This window comes from Manis javanica, chromosome 3, assembly GCF_040802235.1.
Source record: "Manis javanica isolate MJ-LG chromosome 3, MJ_LKY, whole genome shotgun sequence".
In the NCBI taxonomy this organism is placed as follows: Eukaryota; Metazoa; Chordata; class Mammalia; order Pholidota; family Manidae; genus Manis; species Manis javanica.
The window spans coordinates 49,452,338-49,474,813 of NC_133158.1; the positions used below are offsets into that span (position 1 = coordinate 49,452,338).

Genomic DNA, 22,476 nt, shown 5'->3' on the forward strand with positions numbered 1-22,476 from the left:
AAAGGCTGCTGATGACACAGCAGGAGGTGGAGGGAAAGCAAATTCTCAGGATGTGTGTGCAAGGCTGCTGAGCACAAGCACACAGAACAGTCAGGAGGCCGGATCGCAGCCCAGACTCAAGGTAGAGCTCTGAAGACCAGCGTGACTGCTGGACTTGGGACTGGCTCCCAAAGGCCAGGTATCTGCCTGAAAAAAGAGAAAACTTTGGAAGTCCTAACATCATATGAAGTTATTCAAAACACCCATGCTTAAAGTTGTCCAACGAGAACCAGTTGAGTAGCTAATTGCTGCAGATGTAATTGCTCTGAATGCTTTTAGAGCCCCTCAGAGTAATCCATCTTAGTCCTTTAATTCCAGGCTTCCAGATAAGGAGGCTGGGTGATGAAGAGACTTGCTCTTGTCCACACGGATGATGGGTGGAAAAGCACATTTAGAATGGAGGTTCTTAACATGCAGACTGGCAGCCCCATCCCCTGGTGCCATGCTTTTCTCTAGGGGAGAGAAGGATTATAGCGTCCACATGAACACCCCCATCCTTGGGGGCACCCAGAGGTCTCAACTGCAGCATTTCTGGAGCGGAACAATAGGCTCCATGTAACCCTTTCCTGCTCTTCCCCAAAGTCCTTCCTTAGCTGGCAGGGCAGAAGTTACTTCCCACTTGAGAATTCTGGGTTCCCCCTACAGATCAATTGATCGTGACAGTGACTGACTCGCCTCAGTGATGGTGGGAGAGAAACAGTCACACACCTTCCTGTCTGCAGGGCAAGCTTTCTGTTTTCAGGCTGCTGTTTATACATCAGAGAATTTAAAAATTAAGAAAAAGACTACCAAATAGCTATCACCAAAGCAAGCAGCCACTCAGTGCTCATGGATGTGTAGTCTAAAAACAGGTCCGGGAAACTTGGTGTTTTAGTGTCCGGTCCAGGGCAGATGAAAAGCACACTGAAAACATGAGCACTGTTGGGAGGTACTCCTGTCACACTCATGCTCCCAGAAGGCCCCTGGACCAGCAGCAGCAGCACAGGGAACTTACTAGGAACCCAGATTCTCGAGCCATACCCCACACCTACCAAGCCAGAATGTCTGGTGTTTCCCATGCCCGCTCAGGGTGTGAGACACAGCTCTGTCTCTGAGCAAGCTGGGAACAGACACAGGGTTGTAAAAGCAGAGTGTGCAAGTCATTCAAGTGCTCTACTGACTCCGTGATCTACAGATCTATAACCCTGTAGGCCTCTCCTCTCTGTTCACTAGGGGTTCACAGACATCAGTCTTTCTAGGTGCACTGAGCATGACTGAGGTGGGGGGTAGAGGGAGTAGATGGGCTTTCAGACCTGCCCTCTTTATCTAACTGGCTGTGTGAGATTGGGTAAATGGCGTAACCTCTCTGAACTTCACTTCCCACACGTGGGTTAAAAAAACAAGGCTGATTTCTCTGCCCTTCTCCAGTTCTGAAGTATTGTTTGTGCTAGTCTCTTGGCATAACAATATGGGAAGGAGTTGGGGGGAAAAGTCAGGCCACTCAGGTTTATATAACATTGGATAATATATAAACATGGATATATAATACATATTCCAGTATACTAACATATATATCATTTTTATTTGCATTGCATATTGTGTGTATGACATATACAGTATATATAATATGGATCAACCATTGAATTAGTGCCCACCATTGAATTAGCCAGCAGATGACTATATCTGCAGTTAGAAAGATTTATTGTTCCACCTGCGATTCAAGGAAGAATCACATTCATATTCAGTGCAATTGCTTCAAAGTCCTGATGATTCTAATGCCCCTGGAACCTAGAGGTTAGACTGCAATTAAGAAGTAGTTGTAAAGTAGTTATAAAGTCATAACATAGTTATAAAGAAGTAGCAAATAAGGGGGGGAAACGCCATGTTTTTATATCCAGATCCATGTTGCTAGTATCAGCTTGCTTGGTTTTAGAAGAATCACAACATAGATAGATAGATAGATAGATAGATAGATAGATAGATAGATAGAGTAGATGTATACATACACACACTAGACAGCTATCTCCTTGGTATTATCATTTTGCATATCTTTTTCTCAACCGCTAATCATGGCATTATTTTGAGAGTACACCTTCCCAATTTTTTCTGCTGAAAATCAAGAAAACTACTAAACCTGTATCAGAAACAGGTACTAACATGATGACTGCCAGAAAATTATTCTCTCTAGCCAAAATTTTCCAAGAAAAGGTGACAATTTAGCCTTATGTGTTTTCTTTGATAGAAAAATCATATACTTTGTCACAGATCAGCAGTGGTTTCTTAAAAAGGCAGTTCAGGAATGGATGAGAGATACATACCTACTCAGTCTAGTTTTTATAGCAGAAAACTGAAAGCTGGTCTCATCCATCACAAACATCATAACATCTAGGGATATCTTATGAGCGGCCATCCCAGAAAACTACAGGATGTATGTCTTTGGAGTGAAGAAGTAAAATTTAACACCTGAGATTAACTTATTTTTATATTTTATTTTATAATTGTATCATTTTTTTTATATTATATATTTTCTTTTGGCTTTTTATGATTCTGCCTATATAATAAAATTCTAATCAAGTACTTTTTTCAGAATCATGAAAATGGTAATAGAGAAACAAAATTTAATATCTTCTCAATTCTGCTTAAGATTCAGTAAGCTGTCCTAGTATGAAATCTTGACATAGCCACTATTTTAAGGGCCACCATGTAAACATCACAGTTGACTTCCAACATGCTCGAAACGCCAGCCTGCCAACATGCATATGTTTGGGGTTGCATCATAATTCTACCAGAAGGTTTGATCCAGGGTTAAATTCCCTGTTGCCTTCTGAAGCCCAGTACTCATGAAAGAAAGAAGAAAAGTGAATTTGATAGTGGACATTTTCCATACTCCTATATTTAAAAGTCAGGGGCAAATTGACATTTTAATTGCACACAGATACAGGAAACTGGAGACATAAAGCATTCATTTTCCCCAGCTTGAAAGTTTATGTTGGAAGCTTCTATATTTCACACAATATTACTTTTTGGCACATGAAATCTGCTGGTTTCGGAAACGAAGAATTAGGTATTCCCTTGATCTAGTTTATAAATGCATCTGAACCACACCTTTAATATGATAATGCTTTTTATTTCCCCCTGGTGCCTTGGTGGTACAACTCTCTAACACACTTGTGAGGAAGGGGCCCGAGATTCCCTGCAAAAGCAGTAATGCCCTTACTTACTCCCAGATCGCAAATGGGGAGAGTGTTGGAATGAACCCTTCCCCCTCTCCTCCTGCATAAAACCCAGGCTTGCAACTCTCAGGGCTTAGGAAATAGCTTAGAGTGAAGAATTGTTTTATCTGAGAGTTATGCCCGAACATTCCTGCTAAAGCAGACAGTCATCAGTTAATCTCTGTAAGTGACTACACTTCTGGCAGGTGACAGCTGGTACAGAAATTGCTCACTAGTTAAAACTTTTTTTCTTTTTAAGCAGAGGGCAGTGGAAGGGAACTAATAAAAAATAATAATAATCTCATATTGCGCCTGGCCCCAGTAGTGGCTTACCTGAGATGACGTACTTCTCTTTGGTTTCTTGGTGGCATGTGGTCCCCAAACTGGGTGGCTGAGCCAGATACCTGACAGCCTTTCTTCAAAGGCCAGCTGGAGACTCCAAAACGCTGAATGTCATGTATTTACAGTATGTCGTACACATCATTCCTCTAGATCACCCCCCGTCCTTGACACAGCATTCTTCAAAAATGCCACTGGGTGCCCAAGGAATGTGAAATTTTCAAATGGGTACAAAATCTGCTGGAAGCCTCTGAACCATCACTTTGGCAACTGGCGTTCTTTCTGAGGCAGTAGAACTCTCCAGAATCATTTTTCCTGCCTCCTTCTCTCCTTAGCTCCCCATACCAGGTGTTAGGTCATGGTAGGCATTTTATGCTTTGAATAGCTTTTGAATTGGAATTATTTGTTTCTTTACAAGAAAATTTCAGATTTTTCAGTCTGACCATCAGGATGCTGAGAATCTGTGACAAAGATGAGAGGAAGGAGGAATCCAGGAAAGTTCCATCTAGAGTTAGTGAATGATACCATGATTGCCTGAAGTAGACTGTTCTAGAAAAAGACATTTTCATACTTCTGAGGGAAAAGGATGACAGGGGTTGTTCTGGGACCTGCCCCATGGCCTATCGCCCACAAGTCCAGTGCTTAAAATACGCGGCCGGTATGAGGCCTCTCGCATGTGTGCTGGGCCTGTGTGACTCAGGCTGTTTGTCTGTTTGTGCTCAGGCTGAGTGTTGTGGGCTACAGGGCTGAATCATAGTCCAGATTCGCCCTGGTGACACATGAAAAGAGGGAGCGTTGCATTGGAACTACACAAATATTATGCTTAAGTATTTTTCCTCATTTTGGAGCCAAACAGGTCTTGTTCATGATACAATCACTGCAGTATAGTGGGTCCTTTTTCTGGTCTGGAATTTGAGACAGTGTTGACTGTGCCAAGGGGCCTGGAAGCAGGAAGAAACGGCCAGCCTTAGAGATTTGGAGCCATAATACAAGTTATAAAACTTACCTTTCTAATTGTAGCAATTGGGAGCTGGGCTAAAATGCACTTCTCCCACCCCCACCTCTACTCAGCTGGCGCAGAGGAATGAGGCGACCCTCTTTCTCACTGAGGATTTCAGGGCATTCAAAAGAGCGCTCAATTGTGGCGCCAAGCAGACTGCTTCTCCAGCCTTATTTTGAGATTACTTGACCATCAGGGGAGGTGGCAGAATTGGTCAGCGATTCTTTATTGGAACTGCAGGGAGAGGAAAGGGGTGGCGGGGCATCCCCTTCTAAACAGGAATGACTCCCCCGGCCGCTTGTGGCTGCATGGGTATGTCGTGGACACCTCAGTTCTGCTCGGTAGGCTTGCTCCTCCGGTTTGATGACATTCGGGGGTGGGGGGAATTAGAGAGGAAATAGGAAGCCCACCCTCCCAGCCTGTCCTATGTGAATAGCCTCTGTTCCTGCATCCTGGTGACAGTGATTTTGACAAGGAGCGAAGTGAAGACACTTACTGTCTGTATAGACACTGAGGGGCTCATAATGGATTCCTGACCCCCTTGGGGAGCTCCTCCAATTAGCTGGCAGCATCCTTCAGGCTCTAGTGGGGCTGACCTGCTGGGAATACTGGACCTGAGAGGCCTGGGTTGCACCTTCTGTCAGCTCCTTAGATGGTGCACCTGAGAAAATCGGCTTCAGGGAAGAAAGAATGCTTGTGAAAAGCTTAGGAGGAGAGAGAGAGCAGGAGGGGCCGAGGTTCTGCTGATGCCCCTCATTTAGCAGGAAACCTGACCTCCCCAGGGGCTGTGGGTTTGCAGCCTTACCTCGTTTCCTGTTGGAAGGGGCAGACCTGGAAATTCCAGGCCCCCCTCTGCTGCCTCTAAAACCTGCCCATGGTTGGGTTTGCAGCAAGGAGTGGCTATTCTGATGCCACTGGGAGGGCACCTTTCCCGGCTGCCATAGCTCAGCCCGCAGTGAGTGGCCACATTCCAACCATTAATGCACCTCCTCCCTCCCTCCATCACTACCGCCTCCAAGCCCTGCATGCCTACTGCATCCTGCCTGGTAGAGGTGGGCACAGAGGGCTGGGGCAGGTGCTGGGGCCCAGACTCGGGGAGCAGCCAGGGTCCAACAAGATGGAAGGGGCCCCAAATTTCCACTGGGAGCCAGCCAAATGTGCAGATTTCCAGCAAATCCACACTGGGGGTGAGGGGAGAGGGAGGGGAAGGACAAGAAGACCCCAAATTTCAGAAAATCCACAATACGTTTTCTGATCTCTTCCCTCCCTCCTTCCCTGCCTCCCTCTCCCCTTCCCACCCCCTCCCCACAATAGGACATCGTCAGAAACTAGATGATCAGACCAAGCCTGGGAGCTTGTCCTTTTCCGAGCGGCTCAGTGAACTGGAGCACCTGCGTCGCACAGCCATGAGGGTCAGCCCACACCACCCAGCCCCCACACCCACCCCTCGGGCCTCCTTGAACCACTCCACTGCCTTTAACCCTCAGCCTCAGAGTCAGATGCAGGGTAAGTACTGGACAGAGCCTGCTTCCCCCTCTCAGCCTTGGGCAGAACCCACCCAGACAGATCCTGGCTTCTCCTCCATGCTTAAAGGGTGGTCTGCAAACTAGCAGCCTGGGAGCTTGCTAACACGCAGAGTCTCTGGCCCACCCGGGACCTACTAAGTCAGTTCTACATTGAAACTAGATCCACAGGCATGGCTACATAGACTATGGAGAGTTCTGTATATATATGTGGATAATATCTTAAGAGTAAGCTTTGGCTGTGCTACTTTCTTACCTACCCATTAGGCTCGAAGACACACACACACACACACACACACACACCACACACATATCAGGCAAGGTGAAAGTCAGGATGTTTTGAGTTCTTATTGTCTTCCTGGGGTTTATAGCTAATATATGTTCTTTTGAAGATAACAAAGAAATAGTGGGAATGTCTGGATGCCATCACATTAAAGATATTATTTACAATAAATAAATTTGCCATTAATAAAGAATGCAGGTTACCACTCTCACCATGGGGCTAGTTGGCAGTTGCAAACACTGTAAAATATAGTAACTGCGTAAAACCCACTGTGCCGAGTGAGATAATACACAAAGTTCATTTACACTCTGGCAACCGCTGATGTCAGTGATTATTTGCTCTATGATACCATTTCAAATTTCTGAAATGCAGCCGTTTCCTTGCTGCCGTGCAGTACACAGCTGTATATGATATGGTCACAGTAAGATTCCTTTCTCAAAGTAGCAAGCTTGTTTAACTCAGAGGGAAAGATAAGCAGTACATCTGGGGGAAAGGGTAGGTGGCCTGCAAGGGACATGATCCTGGCCTTTCTGGGACAGAAATGAGCTTCCACAGGCATTTTCTCAGTTTGAGTTGTATTGTGAGACATGCAAGTATCAGAAGTTCTGTAAGGTTTCTGGGCCAGTAGGTCTCTTTGGAGGCTAGAATATGTGGGGCTCTCTAAAGGCAGGCCCATTCTCTTGACAGAGGCTGGTGGCCCCTGGCATTAGCTCTCACAATTATGTTTCTCGCGGCGGTTCTTTCATTTGAGTAGAAAATTCCCCCAACAGACCTTCCCATGAGATTCTATACACAGAGCTGTTCAGTGGTCTATTTGTAGAGTGGCCCTGTTGTATTCAAACAAAACCCTAAAGCTTGACTTGGGAGGCCACCTCTCATCAGTGGTCTCAGGTGTATTTAGGTCCCATGAAACTGTCAGCTACCTGGTACTTAAAATCATGAATACTTGATTCAAAATACGTATATTGATTTTTTAAAGTTCCAAAGTGCAAGTGCATACAGTAAATTAGATCAAATGACACATTAAGTGAGATGGGTTTGGGGGTGAAATGATACTTTTCTTCTAAATAAAATAAGATTCTTGAGGCAATTCCTTGATTGTGTGATTAGGGCCATTTAAACGAATTTATGTCATCTCCAGGTCTCCACTGGTTTCTTACTTTCTCATTGCATAACTACCCGTTCATATGACTAGACTGATACAGAGATTTGCCTCTTTTTACTGAAACCAGAACCAAAAATATGAAGAAGCATTTTTAAAGGCAGTGGAAATTCAGCCACACAGGGGCCAGTTGAAGTTCTCACCATTAAATCAGCTTTGTTGTGGACAGTTTTGGTAAGGAGTGAATAGCACCTGATTTCCCTCCTGTCTGGTTTGCTCTAGAAGGGATGTGGGCTGAATTGAATTCTTGTCCTCAGTGGGCAGCAGCTCTTGGGTGGAGGTATTACTGTGGACAGGCATTCTTCGGCTCTTTGGAATACTGTATGCTTAGCAGGATATCAGATTTAACACAGAGCATCACCTCTTTCTTGGCCCTTTTAAAAACTTTTTACTTCTGCAACATCTAAGTAACAGTAACTCACTTTTAGAGTGCCCTAGAGGCTTAGTTGCTACTCTAAAGAAATGTGTTAACTGTATGGCTAGTGTTCTTTCTTTCCAAAATACGATTTGCTATTTATTCAGTATTTCACTTGTAAAATTGTGGGAACAACTTTAAAAAAAAATAAGTATCCAGGATATTTTCATGGAAAATGACTTTTTCCTTTTTCTTTCCCATTTTTCTATAAGAAAATGCTTTTTACCCTAGTCATGTTTTGAGTAGACCCTTGGGATTTTGTTCTGAAATTAGAAAGTTAACAGGGATACCAGTAAAGTCTCTTTCAGCTATAACCTTCATTTTCTTCTTGACAGGTAGGAAAATGGTTATTTTCCTGGCTTAGTTCTAGAGTTTTTATGTTATACTTAAGAAGATGCTTCCTATAAAAATTCAGCATGTGTTTATGGCTCTCTTTCAAAAGGCAGCAGTAGTTTTATGAAAAATATCCCAAAGGTAGTCAGAGCAGTTCTACAGTGGTGCCATACAAATGTGTGCATGTTCTCAGCACTGCAGAAATGTCAGCAGTGGGGGTGGGGGGCTTGGAGAGATCATGGGTGGACAGAGAGGCTGAGAAACTGTCTTGCTAGGTAGGACTTCATCTGGAGAGCTATGCCTGCCCCTTTAACTCTGTCCATAGGAAATCACAGACACAGAATAATGCCTGTATTTATCTAGAACCAGATGTGCTTGAGAATCACTCAAAACAGACATCTCAAATTATCTGGAGCAGGGTGCAGATGGAAAAGGGGGGCAGGTTGCCATGCCACCAACCCATTGTGTATATGTACTGAGGTTTTAACTGTGAGGGCTGAAGTTAATTTCAACTTCCTATTTTTCTAAGTCTTAAAATTGAATAGAAAGCCATTTTGCCATAGCTATACATTTTTGTAAGTAAAGACATCATCTTGAACTTCTACAGCCGAGTTTCAGAGTTCTTTTACAGTCATAGGAAGAAAAAAAGGACATGTGTCCTTTTAAAAGATGGACTGGGGAAGCTTCGAGAGAGACAAGGTGCTGATACGAATCAGTCATACCTCCTCCTTAAGAGATGGCTTCAGGTGACCTGAGCAAGTAATTTTAAGAATTTGACTCCTGGTTTGCCAAAAATGATGCACCACACTTAAAGCAGCATAACGCCCTCCTGTCTGGGAAGATGGAAACAGAATGCTATCTGCTGGTACAGACAACTGTCAAAACCAGACACTCTTAAAAGGCCAGTTTTGTTGTTCTTGTGTGTGATGCCTGAGGTTTAACTCTTTAACTGGACCAGTTATGATATAGTTTGGCATAGGTCAGACCTTCTGCATACATTATTCGGTTCTCACCACAATCCTGTAGTGTGGTTGACAGAGAAACTGAACCTCAGAGGTTAACAATTGCCCAACATTTCCAAGATAGTGACAGACTTGGACTCAAACCCAGACCTTTCTGGCTCTAAAGCTGGTGCTGACGGGTGGCAGTTTCTCCTGGGCTCTCGCTATTAGATAAGAGATTGATTAGATACAGCGCTGACCAGTGTCAAGAAGAATCCGTCGCCAAGGGGGAGGAGGGAACCATGCTGGCTGGTCATTCATCTGGTGGGCCTGTGTTGACTGTGTCTATTATCATGACATGTTCATAAAATAGTAACTTTAGGTCCGGACTCTGTGGTGGGCACCTTAATACACTGTCTCCTTTTGGGATGTGTACCTTTTTGCTTTTAAAGGTGGGAGAAAAGAAAACTTCACGCAGAAAAATGACTCTCTAAGCATGAGTGAATGGAAATTGAGTGGATTGGACCACTTCCTGTTTACTTCACTGGGGCAACAGCCAGGTCTTTCTACATGTAATAGTCTCTCCTATGGACCCACCAGGACTAAAGCCTTCTTAACATCAAGCCCAGGCAATATTCCATCAGCCTTTAGAAGTGTAGGTACCTTGCTTTGAGGAACCCTTATGGCCAGAGAGGGCAGATGGGGCCAACCCTTCAAATCATCTCTGATTTTTAATATTCCAAATGATTTTTGTTTTGATAGTGATTTTCCCCAAGAGTTAAAAGTTACTCTGGAAAGACCATATTCTGGTGCTACTGTCTGAAGCTTTTTGAGATGCTGAATTGACCTCATTTCTCAGCTTACAGGGTTACTTATGTCAATCTTTATCAGCTGGATTGACAAATGGAAAAAAAATACCTTTCCACTTTCCTGTAGAAGGAAAGATAAATCCCCTTGCCAGCTTGGGGGCTAAAATATCAAACTGCAGAGCATTTCTTCTCTTTCCTTCTCCATCTCTCTGTCTCTTCCTCCTTTCTTTCTCTCCTAGTAATTCTACAAGATCAAAAACAAAGTCAGGGTGGGGGCTGTTTGATTACCTTGGAAGAAGAGGTTACAGTCAAACACCAGAAATTCTTGTATGTAATCTATAAATGGTCATCTAATGGTTACACAAAATATTCAGGGTCCTAGAAATCAACTTATGAGACATGCTGTAAACATGTAAAGTGAGTGATTTACAAATAACTCTTTTATCTAGGTGTGGTAGAGTTCAAGAGCCTTTCAAGGTCTATGACATAACAGTCTTACACTGAAAAAGCCTAAATCAAGTGTTCCCATAAATAAATAAAAATAAATAATTGTAGGAAGAAGGAAGGAGGGCAGGTGGGGGAGGGAAGGAAGAAAAGAAAAACAGTGATATGGATGCAAAAGGAAGGGCTGGGTGTTAAGTGAGATGACAGGTGCTCCAGCCATATCCTGTCCCTCCTTCTGACAGTGGGCAGAGAGTTTACAAGTTAGCAGAACTAGAAGCTCTCTCAGGGCAGGACTTGAGAATTCAGTTACCATTTTCCGTGTTCTTGGCTGGTGTAACATAAAGTCTAAGTTTAAGGCAGGTTTGAAAAGTTCATGCCAATTCAGGAAGGGGGAAAGGAGAATGGGGAGGAAGATAAGTCTTTGTTTTTTCCTTTAAAAAGCCCCTACAGCCTTTCCTAGTCGGCCTCTGTTGCCTGAGTCTGATGTGGCTGCAGCCTGTCTCTTGTTCTTGCCTTCCACGCACTCCCACCAGGTACACTGTGGGGCTTAGCGTGGTAGCCAGCCTCGCTTTGCTGAGATACCAACACAAGGACTCCCTTGAACAGCTCTGTTCAGATGCCTCTGCTCTATTTACAAGCACCTCACAGTTAAGTGCTTAATAAACCAGCCCTTCAAAGATGCCGCCGACCTGGCGAGCTGTCAGCACCCTAGTAATCATAAACCGCATTTTAGTGGGGCTGCGTTTCCAGACCAAATGTTTTCATGGGTGTCATTCACGGCGATCAGCTAGTTTTCCGGAGCATGTTGTTAATGCCTTGTGGACATCTTTTCTAATTAAAAGAAGAAGCGTTCACTTTAGGGCTTGATCTTGATAAAATATTCCTTTCATGGATTTGATGTGTTCTGAACTTTCCTCTTATTCTTGTGTTCTATGGGCCAACACACACACACACACACACACAAAGGTTTTGTTCAGAAGAGTAAGTTCTTAACAAACCTGTAGTTGGAGCACTTAACTTGATACAGAGGGTTAAACAGCAGAGGGGTTAAACTGAAAATCAAACAGCCAGAAAGACAGCCAAGCATAGTGGCTAAGAATGAAGGCTTACCTGGCAGATCACCATGGTCCAATACCACCACATATTCCTGTATGACTTTTGGTAAGTTTCTGATCCCCTTAAAGCATCAGCTTCCCTATCTGCAAATGGGAGTAATAATTACACTTGGAGATCCTAGGACCTTTGTGAAACATGAAGCAGTGGACATTAGAGCCAGCCCATGGGTGACACTGAATAACTTAGCTATTAGGATCAACATCACCAAACTAAGTGTATGAGCATCCTGGGGCTGCTGTAACACATCTCCACAAATTTGGTGGCTTAAAATGACAAAAACTCATTCTCTCACAGCTCTGGAGGTCAAGTTCCAAAATCAAGGTATCAGCAGGTCCACACTCCCTCTGAAGACAAGAGGGGAGGACCTTTCCCGCCTCTTCCTACCTGTGGCGGTGCCAGGCATGGCTGGGCGGCCTCCCTGCAGGCCCTGTCCCCTCTTCACATGACCTTCTTCTCTGTGCCATCTACAATTCTCTCGCATAAGGACACTCACCATTGGATATAGGCCCCAACCATATAACCTAGGATGATTTCATCTCATCCTTCTCTTAATTACAGCTGCAAAGGCCCTTTTTCCAAATAAGGCCACAGTCAGCATTCCATGGGTCAGAACATGGACTTATCTTTTGTGGGGCCACCATTCTACCCATTATGCCACAGCACAAAGGATAGGGAGCATCTCGTGAGCTCAGAGATAACTTCTACGTCTATCCTGCAGATCAGGTATTACGGGTAGGCAGGTGTGAACTTGGTGTCTCATGTCTGCGTGCCTCTATCATGTCTTCTGGCTCCTATCATTTCGGCCCATCATTTGCTTCTACTCAGTATCATGGAGCTTTTATTTCCCAGCCAGGAGAATGATCTTTTTTTCTAGAAGAGATCAGATATTCCTTACTATTTTCTAGAGCACCTATTCAGAATGGAACCAGAGGGTCCAACAGTGCTACGCAGAGAAAGGGGGCTCTGTCCTGTGTCACAGGAGCAATGCAGACCAGGAGACAGGAGGCAGGTGCCTTCTGCCCTAGCCTCTGAAAGCTCACGAGATCATGAATGGTGCTAAACATAGCAGCAGAAGATGACAAAAACACAACCACCCAGCTGGGATGGACTCAAGAATTTGACCTCCCTGAACTAGGCGTCTCTCTGTTGTTTTGAACAAGCTGCCTTTTTAAAAGTGGTGTTGTTATTGAAAGGCATTGTGGACCAGACACCCATTTCAAAAGGCGGGTGACTCACTTTGCATATCTCATAATCCCAAATTTCCAAATCACCAGAAGACAGCCTTTCAAATTTGGATATTTAAAAAAGAAACTTTGACTGCGGGCCATGAAGCTGTATCCAAGCTTACCAAAAGTTTGTACCAAGCGAGGTACAAACAATATATGCTGAGATGAAAAAAAACCAAAAGGCTCTGGATAGAAAGCTGCTCGGTTTTCTTGTCAGGAGGGGTTCTCCGTACTGAGTTGGTTTTGCTCATTTGCATTATTTTTCCCCACATCACGAAACAGAAATGCAGGCCCACTGCAATTCAGTTATTTTAGGGCATGTATAATTTAAACAATGCTGAAGAACTGTAGGGCTGTGTTTCCTTCCCTCTGGTTCTCAGAGCGCCACCATCAGACCTTTTAGGGGAAATGTCCAGAGGCAGAGGGGTTCTCTGGCCTCCATTGTCAAGAGCTTCCTTGGTGTAGATTTGTATTATATTTTCACATTTTACTTTCAAAGCCTTAGCCCCACATGGGTTTTCTTATTATTGAACAATTGCCTTCAAAGCAGTAGAACAGCCCAATTGTTATGGAGATTAAAGATACAGATTGCAAAATGCTGTAAATAAAATCTTCACTGACAAACCCAGTTTCTTTCCATAGACCTTTCTTCCATAATCTCTTCCTGGCAAAACATTGTATGTTTTGATACTAGAGATTCAGTTACCAGCCACGGTAAATAAAACAAAATAATTATTTAAAAAAATAGTATAGAACTCACCCTAAAAACAAACATTGGCCAATCATATTTATTTTCTGTTTCTTTGTGCACTCCTGAGGATAGATAGGGGAAAAAAGGGATGTAGGACTTCATATCCTGTTGGTTTTTGATTATCAAGCCATGGAAAGTCTTCAAACTGAGTGTTAGCCAGCTCAGACTCTCGTAAATGGCATAGAATATGGTATTTATGTTAAAAAAAAAAGAAAAAGGCATTTTCAAGAGAAAACAGAAGCATGGCACCGAGTCCCTGAACGAGCCATGATAAGAGAGGCTGGGCACAGAAGAGTCATTTTCTCTGGACACAGGCTCAAGTGCCCCAATCTTGGGCACCGTCATTATTTCACACCACCTCAAGGTCATGTGGAGGGTTTAGGAGATTCCCAATAGAGTTTCAAGATTTTGAAAAACATCTTCCAATTGTAATCAAGGGCAAGAATTAGCTACCCCTTTTGTATAGGTGATTCTCTGGAGGATGAAACCCCTGCTTTTTTGTGGACAAAAGCGAGGAGGAGGTGGCCCAGGACTCTGACCTGTGTGCCTCACATCACCTAACAGCTGCTGGGTGGCCGTGACACCTGAGCTTAAAGCACCCACCACCAACCGGAATGGTGCTTCTTTCTGCACACCATCTTGGTTCTCCCACCCAGTGTCCCTCTGGGATGTGGAGGAGGACTGCTGTGAGCCTGTAGCTCTGGGGCTTGGGCGTGGCCACGCTGTAAAAGCAGAGTGCTCCTAGGGAAGGCAGGTGAGTCGGGCCTCTAAGGGGTCTGGATGAGTCAGCAGCACCCTGGGTGTCACCGGCTCACCTGTCCATCAGAGCAGTTAAGTCTCCCACATCTGTCACCTGCCAGTTTTCATGGTGACAGAAGTCCTCTATGCAACAGCTTTATGTGTTCAACCCGAGTCATCCCAAGGTCAGATTTGGGACCCAGGAGCTTACACTGTGCCGATTACTCCTCCCATTTTTGGAAGGGCCACATACAAACACTTACCTGGGGGAATTTAAAAGACCATCTGGAGGTTAAAAGGGAGGAAGAAATAATCTAACTAGTGATTGCACTTCTTGGAGCTGCAGGTTATCCAAGGGAAGCGAACATGGTTGCTTTATTAAGTCTCATGGGGTTACTGCACCATTGTGGCCACTCACACTCCATTAGTGCATCTCACTGTACATATCAGATGGCAAATTATATAATGATAAAGTTATTAAAATATCTGTAAAAGTCAGCACAAGCTCAAGGGCTTGACTTGGCAGTGCTGCCCATTAAGTGATGTATTTAGATCGCTTCTCTCCAGGTCTGTTAATCTTCATCTGTACATTGCTGTAAATTGGCCGCTACATGGAACAAAAATAATTGCCTGGGGTTTAAGGCATGCTTCTGCTGGTCACCAAAAGGGCTGGTACCTTAAGGCTGAATGCAGAATTTTTTGAAGAGGGCAGTTATTCCCACCCCTCAGTTTTGAAACTGCAGCATCTGTTTATGATGTTGTCTATACCCAGGTTGTTACTGAAGCAGTTGCCACAGCGCAGTTATGACAAGGACATTGTCCAGTTCACATGCTTATCATAGGCAAAAACACAAAAACAAAATATCTCACATTATAGAATGAGCTGCTGGTGGTTCATTTAATCCCCACCCCCAGCCACCCAAGAGGTGCATGACTGGGTGCTGCCTGCTGGGTCTGATCGATTGCTGGGCAGCCATGTGACCTGTCACTGCTTTCCTTACCGCCAAGTGCCAGGCCCCTCATCTATCATGTAAGCAATTAGCAAGGTGGTCTTAAACTCTAATATTCTGTAAATTCTAGATACTGCAGCTCCCGGGGAATAACAAGTTGTGCCTAATATTCTCAGAGAAGCCAGTAAGAATAGCCCAGAGCACCTCTGCTCTGCTGCCCCTGATTAAAAGACTTTTGTTTTTCTTGGCAATATTTTTGCTGTTTGATCAGGCTTTGTGTGCCACCATATGTTGCTAAATGAGAGAAGTCATTGCCCAGACGTGGATCTGTTTAATTTAATATGATTTTCCACAAATTACAAAGCATGACTTCAAAATTGAATTTGTGCAGAATTACAGATGGCCAATTCAGGTGGAAGGAAGAGGAAATCTCGTTACTCTTATTCCAGAATCTCTTCCCGATTTCTTCATTTGATTCTTTCACGCCTTGGGGGAGGGGTGGAGAGAGAGGCATTAGAGGGTCTATAAGGAATTCCTCTTATTTTTCAAACTTTTTCCCTGGCCATTCATGGCTCTCTCAGAGGGAGACACAGCATCGTGGAGATGTCAAGACAGAATGCCAGTTCTTCTGTCCATCCATCCCATCAGTCAGAATAGAGCTGTCCCTGCCATCTTATCATCAGAAGGGACTCCGAAAAAAAACATGGATGCCCCCAGAATGCACTTTATGAGGAGAGCAGAATCTGGATCCATCTAAATTAACATTAAAACCTATATAGTGGATAATGGATATGGCCTTTGGGCTTCCATCCCCAGGTCAACTGCTTTCTAGGTATGTGACCTTGCACGAATCACTTAAGTGTCCTGCATCACTGTTCCCCATCTGCAAAATGGGCGAGGTAATTAACAGCACCTAATGTGTGCAAAGTTGTGAGCATTAAATGAGTTAATACGCATAAAGCCCTGGGCACCTGGTGCACAGTAAGCACTGCACGCACCATGAACTCGAGCAAGGACTGAGATACACTTTTGTCAAGTATTTAGTGTAGAGCCTGGTTCTCTTGAAACAGTAAACGAACGGTCAGTATTATTCTTTGTCTGTCACTGCTATTACTGTGCCCTTGGTGGCACTGGTGTGTCACATCTGTCCTCTCATCTGAACTGCACAGCTGCCCGTGATAACTACCTTTGGGGTGTCCTTGTTCCTCAGGAGTGAGGACAGCCCTGGGGTGATCTGGGCCATGGTGGTTTTAGTCTTCATTCAAGTTTGGTTTCCTGGGTAAACTCTGACAGGAGAACCCGTGAGCCCTGCTCCACGGGGTCAAAAAGGAATGGAAAACCATGGCAGTTGGAAGCGACGTTCAGCGTCTTGCTCAGAGCCCTTTATTTTACTCATGAGACCCCAAGGCCTGGGAGTGTCCATGGTGGTCCATTGCGGAGGCTGATCAGAACGCCAAGCCCAGGGTGTCCTGGTCAAGCTGGCCGGGCTTGCCTCCGCCTCGATGGCAGCCCCAAAATGTAGCCTCTGCCGTGGGCATGGCATGCTCTGCCTTCCACTGCCTTGCCAAGAAGTGTGTTGTTTCCTGAGGAGATGACGGGTCCCTGCTGTTGATTCTGTATCCTGTGCTCCTTTGCGCCCCCACTGTTAAAATGTTGAATCGTATAGGTACGGAGTAGGGATTTTCAAAGAGGCGAGGATAGCAGGCCCATCTCAAGGCCACCCTCCGTCCCTCTCAGTCCCACCAGGCGCCCCCAGCCCTGCTTCCTGGGGGTGGGGGTGGGGGAGCAAACAGCTGCAGGGAGGCCAACAGGACACTCCCTGACCACAGGCCCATGTGTGCAGCAGTCTGGGACGAACGCTGACCAGTCCCCTTCCTTGCATAAATTGGACACACTCTGAGAACGTGAATGGTCAGCCTCTTCAGCATATTTAATGAACCATCTACAAAAGGATTTCTTTGAACCGAGTTTCACCCTCCTGTGTGATTTTAAGTAAATACCTCCCTGTGCTGATTCCGCCCACAAGCCTGGGCCTTAAAAGCCGCCTTGCAGCTTGGGCTGGCAGACCAGAAGTGAGCCAGCAAACAGGTGTGCGAGTGAGATGGGGCAGAGGCCAGGAGCCGCAGCTGTGGAAGCGGGGCAAGGCGGCTCTGTCAGGCTGGGGCTGAGAGGACTGGTGCTGAGTGACAATCCCGTTAAGGACACCGCTGCCGTCCTCATGCCATTTACTCCCTAATAATGCATGGCACTGAGTGAGGGAGCTAAGGCCAAATATGGTGTGCCTCCGAGGGCCACTCCCTTGTCCTTGAATTCAGGGTCAGGGGCATGCAGGCAAGGCCAGAGCTACCCCACAAATGTGACAGGAATCCCAGGAGCGGATAGCAAATGCCATCTGGCAGAAGCACTACAGCAGTGGCTGGCTTCTGGGATCCCTTCCTTTGCGAAGACTTGGTGACATGGTAGTTGCATCCCCAAAATGAAACTTAGTCAAGAGTTAATCAGGAGAAACTGACTGGAGGTCCCCTAACTAGAGGTGTGGACCTGTCATTGTCTCTTGAACTGTCATGATCACACCCCCAGGGGCTAGAGCACCAGGCTGTGCACTGTCCTGGGGTTGCCTTCTAGGTCTGAGAGCCACAAGTTTCTAAAGAACAGATGAGAGGAGGCGGCCAGTGAAGGAGAATGCTGTAAAATGGTCTTTTCTTGCTTCAAGAAACAGACCCACTCAGAAACACAGCATGCAGTGGTGTGCAAGTTTTCCCCCAAGGGTAATGATTTCCCCTGATCCAGGCAGCTTTACAATGACTTTGAACATCTAACTGCTGGAGATGAGTGAATCATAGAAAGCCAGACCAGAATGCAATGGTCGTCCCCCTCATTAGATAGATGAGAAATTGGGGGCCCAGAGAGGGTAAGTGACTTGCCAAAGCACACATGCCCAGCGTCCATATTCCATTGCTCAGCTTTCCTCTGCCAATCCTTCCCAGCTTGAACACATTCCTAGAACTTTGATACAGCAGAGTGAACCTTTCTGAGAAGTCTCTTCAAAACAGCACGTATGTGAAAGAGGGGCTGTTGGAACAAGATAGGGCAAACACCAGTGTGTCTTTGCACACTGCTCCACCCAGGTTCTCATCTTTGTATTACAAAAAAAAAAAAAAAAAGGCTCAAATAACCCAAACAGGCAGGGTCTGATCTGCAGACAGTCTGCAGGCATCCGCCCAAGAAGCTGCCGGCCGGCTGGTCCATCCTCCTCTGATTTATGTTGTGTGTGTTAAGCCTTAAATTGTTGAGACTCTGGCTGGCTGCAGTGGTATTACTGGAGGGCTGGTGCATGTTTTTAGCTCACAGAGCTGGCTCCGGTACTGAAGGTGTTGGCCCCGAATCAAGACCAATCTCACACCTGTCTGAGACAATGAGCGCCTTGTTAGACACATCTCCAGTCACGGCGGCTCCGGCTGCTTATTTTTCACATTCAGAACAAGGAGGGGGAGTTTGGGGGGTGCCGGGGGAAGCCATGGCGAGACTGGGAAATGCTGGGGTCAGCTGCCTCCCCTGCCCTCTCCTGCTGCCTCCTCTACCCCCCATTTTATAAACTTGTCCTTATTTTTGGAAATTAAAAACAAACAAATAATACCAACAGTAGCCCTCTTATGAAAGAGAATTTCCTACTGCAAAACAAGGAGTTTGAGGCCTGTTAGAGAACAAATTCACAGTCATCAATGGGTGAGCAACACAGTGAGAAGGCGGGGCAGAGGTGGGGGCCCAGCCCCTACACCAGTGCTGAAACCCAAGCTCCTTCCACACAGCTGGGTCTGTCAAGGAAAGGTTTTCTCTTCTTTTTGTCCCTTCCACTGCAGCATTTCAGTGACTGGAGCAGTAAGCACACGAGAACTTTTTCCCAGCTCTGTATTCTTCACTAATGAAACAGCAAATGGTTCTGTCCCAGTCTTTCCCCTGTTATCAACAAAGAGAACAGAGATGGCCACCAGCACTTAAGTCTGCAGACCCTCTGCAAATTCAGCTCTCCAAAGACCCTGATGCTAGCAGCCGCAGGGCAGTGCCTCTTATAGGCCCAGGCTAGCACAAATGGCTCCAAATGATCATTATTCACTCAAAGCCACCCTGAAATGATTTGCCTTTCATAGGCCTGCACTATGTGAAGGCCCTTAGGATAAAGCCACCCTTTGCTGCAGACCCCACAATGCACCCCACCCAGTAGCACCCAGGGGTTCCTCCCCTGTAGCTGTCCTGTCCTGCGGGCTCGAGTAGCTCAACAAATCTCCCAGCTCGTTCTCAATAAGCAGGGCTCTTACCTGAGCTGGGAGGCACTGGGGTGTCAGTGGTCACTCCTTTCTGCTTGTTTCCTACCAGAAACAGGCAACCCTCGTCCTTCTTACCTACAACTACTAAGCCCTATGGCTGACTCATAACTTCAGCCTTGAGTGCATGACAGGGAAAATGTGCAAGCTGTTTATTTCATCTGAGACCTAGGATGTCAGCAATGCAATGGAGCCGGTCTGTTTTTCTTAGCGTAAATCACTTTAATTCAGCCCCCTGGTATCTCTCTACGCATATCAACCAACACTTCCAAAGCAACACAACAAGTTTCAGAGGCAGCGGAGTGAGGTGTGGTCAACAGCAATGAGTGACAGAGGATCTGGGGACTTCTGACTCCTCTCTAACCTGGTATGAATCCCTGCTATGTGACCTTGTAGTGACAACAGATGGGAAAGTCCCTGTGCAGTGTGAGCGGGCATCACTGTCGAGACCTGCACTCCTTCACTTTGTGTGAGCACATCACCAACAGAGGAACATGGCTGAGGAAGCAGATGTTGCCTTTCTAGCCATCTGATGCCCAGGGAGGGCCTGCTGCAGAAATCAAAGACACTTCCCATGGAGGTTACCTCAACCACTGCTCTTCCAGCTCCTGGTCCAGTCGTGCCCCTGCCTTTCTCTGGCCCATGAGACTTCTCCCCTGAGCCATCTGTGCTCTGAAATGACCACAAGGCCCACAGACCAGCTGGAGGCCACGAGGCCCTGAGGTCGCTGGGAACTGCTGTCTCCTTACCTGCCTCTCCTCTGACCTCCACGCCACCCCCCCCACCCCCCCGTTCCCATTCTGCCGTTCAGGGCACCTCACTTGCGCATCTCCTTTAGGACATCTGTGTCCCAGCTGAGGCCCAGGCTGAGTCCCCTTCTCTGCTCCTGGACCCACCCGTCAGTGCCTGCGCTTGGCTCTCCACTGTTGGCTGACTGGCTGCATGAGGGCTGCTTCCCCAGCTGTCATGGGCCCCTGGGGAGCAGGGCCTGAGATTTCCTTCTGTGCTGCCAGATCATCAAAATTTCAAAACGAATTGAAGAGATGCCTTCTAGGCAGCCGCGAGCCCCACGCACCGGTGCCCTCTCCTCCCCAGCTCCACCCACTGTTCCGAGGAGAATTGCAGGTTCTCCTCGGAGTCCGGGCAGGCTGGAGCTCTCTCCCCTACTTCTCCACAACCTTAGCCCAGATCTCCAGGTTAAGAGGTCACTGGGAGTCACTGAGGAAGCTGTTTTCCCTGCTCTCAGGGCAGCAGGTCAAAATTGGTTATTTGCAGGTTTTAGTCCCAATTTCAAAATTTCCTGTCCCAAATGATTTCTTTCCTACCAAAGGACCAATTCTAGGGGAGGCCCCTTTGCTTCTTACTGCTGGGATTTGGTCTTTCTCTACCTCCCAGGACCCAGCCGGGAGCCTGGGGGAGGGAGCCCCGGTGGCCCCACCCAGGTGACGGCATGCCCACCCAGCCACCCCCTCCCTGGGCCCTTCCCTTCACTTTTGTGAAAAGGAGGAAGACTGCAAGTGGCTGTGCTGCTCAACCTTCTGATCCCATTACCTTCTCCAGCCTTCTGGTAACTAAGGCTAGGGAGCTGCCCTTCCCTCGGCCGTCCTCCCACCCCCAGGCCACACTTTCTCCTTCCCATTGGCCTCACTCCGCAGACAGCTCACCTGAAGCTGTCTTCCAAATGCCTGAAGCTGGTTTTGCACATTTAATTAGTGACCTGGACCCCAAAGTAAGCCTAGGCTGTTCGTCCACTACCTCCTTGTGACCCCGCCCCGCCTCCCTGCTAGCTCCTAGTCCTGCCGCCCACCCCGCCCCCTGGCTCCTCTGTGACTCTGGGTGCTGGCTGCCCTAAGAGCCTTCCTAGATTCTGCTCCGTTTTGGCAGTTTCCAAATCTGTCCTTCCAAAGTCATTCTTTATCTTGCTTGCCCTCCTGCCCACCCACCCTAACCTCTTTCCTTAACTGACCCATTGACCTCAGGACCTCAGGCCCCCTACACTGAGACATTTCACGGCCACGGCCTCAGTAGCTTCACTCTGTCCTAATACGGACGCCAAAAGCCAAGGAACCCCTGTGCCCTTCTCCTCTATGTCATCACATGACAGTCTTCAGCTGGTGGACGAAAGACCCATGCATGCCGGCCCCACTGGCCTCTGTCTGGAAAAAATAACGAGGTGCAGCCCAGCAGAGGGGAGGCTATTTGTCACCCTCCTTGTCGGTCTTCCCTTTAGCTTCCTGCCTCCTCTTCCCTCGGTTCCTCCAAAGCCTCTTTTCTTCCAGTCTAGGGGGAAAGGACTTTAGACATGTTGTTGAGACTGGCTTGCTCTTTTTTCAAAGAAGATGGGAAGTTGCTGTTTATTGGAAAGGTTGTTTGCTTCCAAAGACTTTACAGTGCCTGGATAGGATGATTTCTTGCTGCCTTTTTTCGGGGTGGTACACAATACAAAGAGTAAACCAATGACAGAGAGAGTCAGTGAACACAAAAGGACACATTATATATAGGCTTTTGTCGGTACTTGCATTTTCTTATTGAAAAACAGAGCAAAGCCCCTGAGGTGCTGAGGTGCGGACAGAAGCCTGATGTTATCCGGCCCCTAGAAATCCTGCCTGGAGTCCAGTGGCAGGCAGGATCCAGAACTCAAAAAGACAGAGGCAACTGGTCCTGCTCAGTACAAACGGTGCATTTAGTCTTTCGTAAACAGCCTATGCCCCAGGGCTCAAATCCTTCAAAAGTTTGCCTAGGTAATTGCGTTTCATCGCTGTCTGGCATGTGCTCATCAGTCTAATCTGGAGGTTCAGACAGCCAGGCCAAAGCTTGCGAGACTGGAGGAGAACAAGCCCATGAATTTAATCCACTTGAAAGACAGACTAATACAAGCACGGCTAACTCATTAT

At 46.5% G+C, this 22,476-nt stretch overlaps 1 protein-coding gene across 10 annotated transcripts in view; it reads left to right on the forward strand.

Moving 5' to 3' along the window:
* The window catches only part of RUNX1 (RUNX family transcription factor 1), a 227,600-nt gene that overhangs the window by 183,767 nt on the left and 21,357 nt on the right, over positions 1-22,476 (forward strand). For 7 of the 10 annotated variants that reach the window (XM_017641978.3, XM_017641980.3, XM_017641979.3 and 4 more), the window contains one exon: positions 5,884-6,075. The exons of the other annotated variants lie outside the window; for them this stretch is intronic. In XM_017641978.3, the coding sequence (XP_017497467.1) occupies positions 5,884-6,075 (192 nt within the window). The remainder of the gene's footprint in view (positions 1-5,883; positions 6,076-22,476) is intronic. 10 annotated transcript variants of the gene reach the window in all.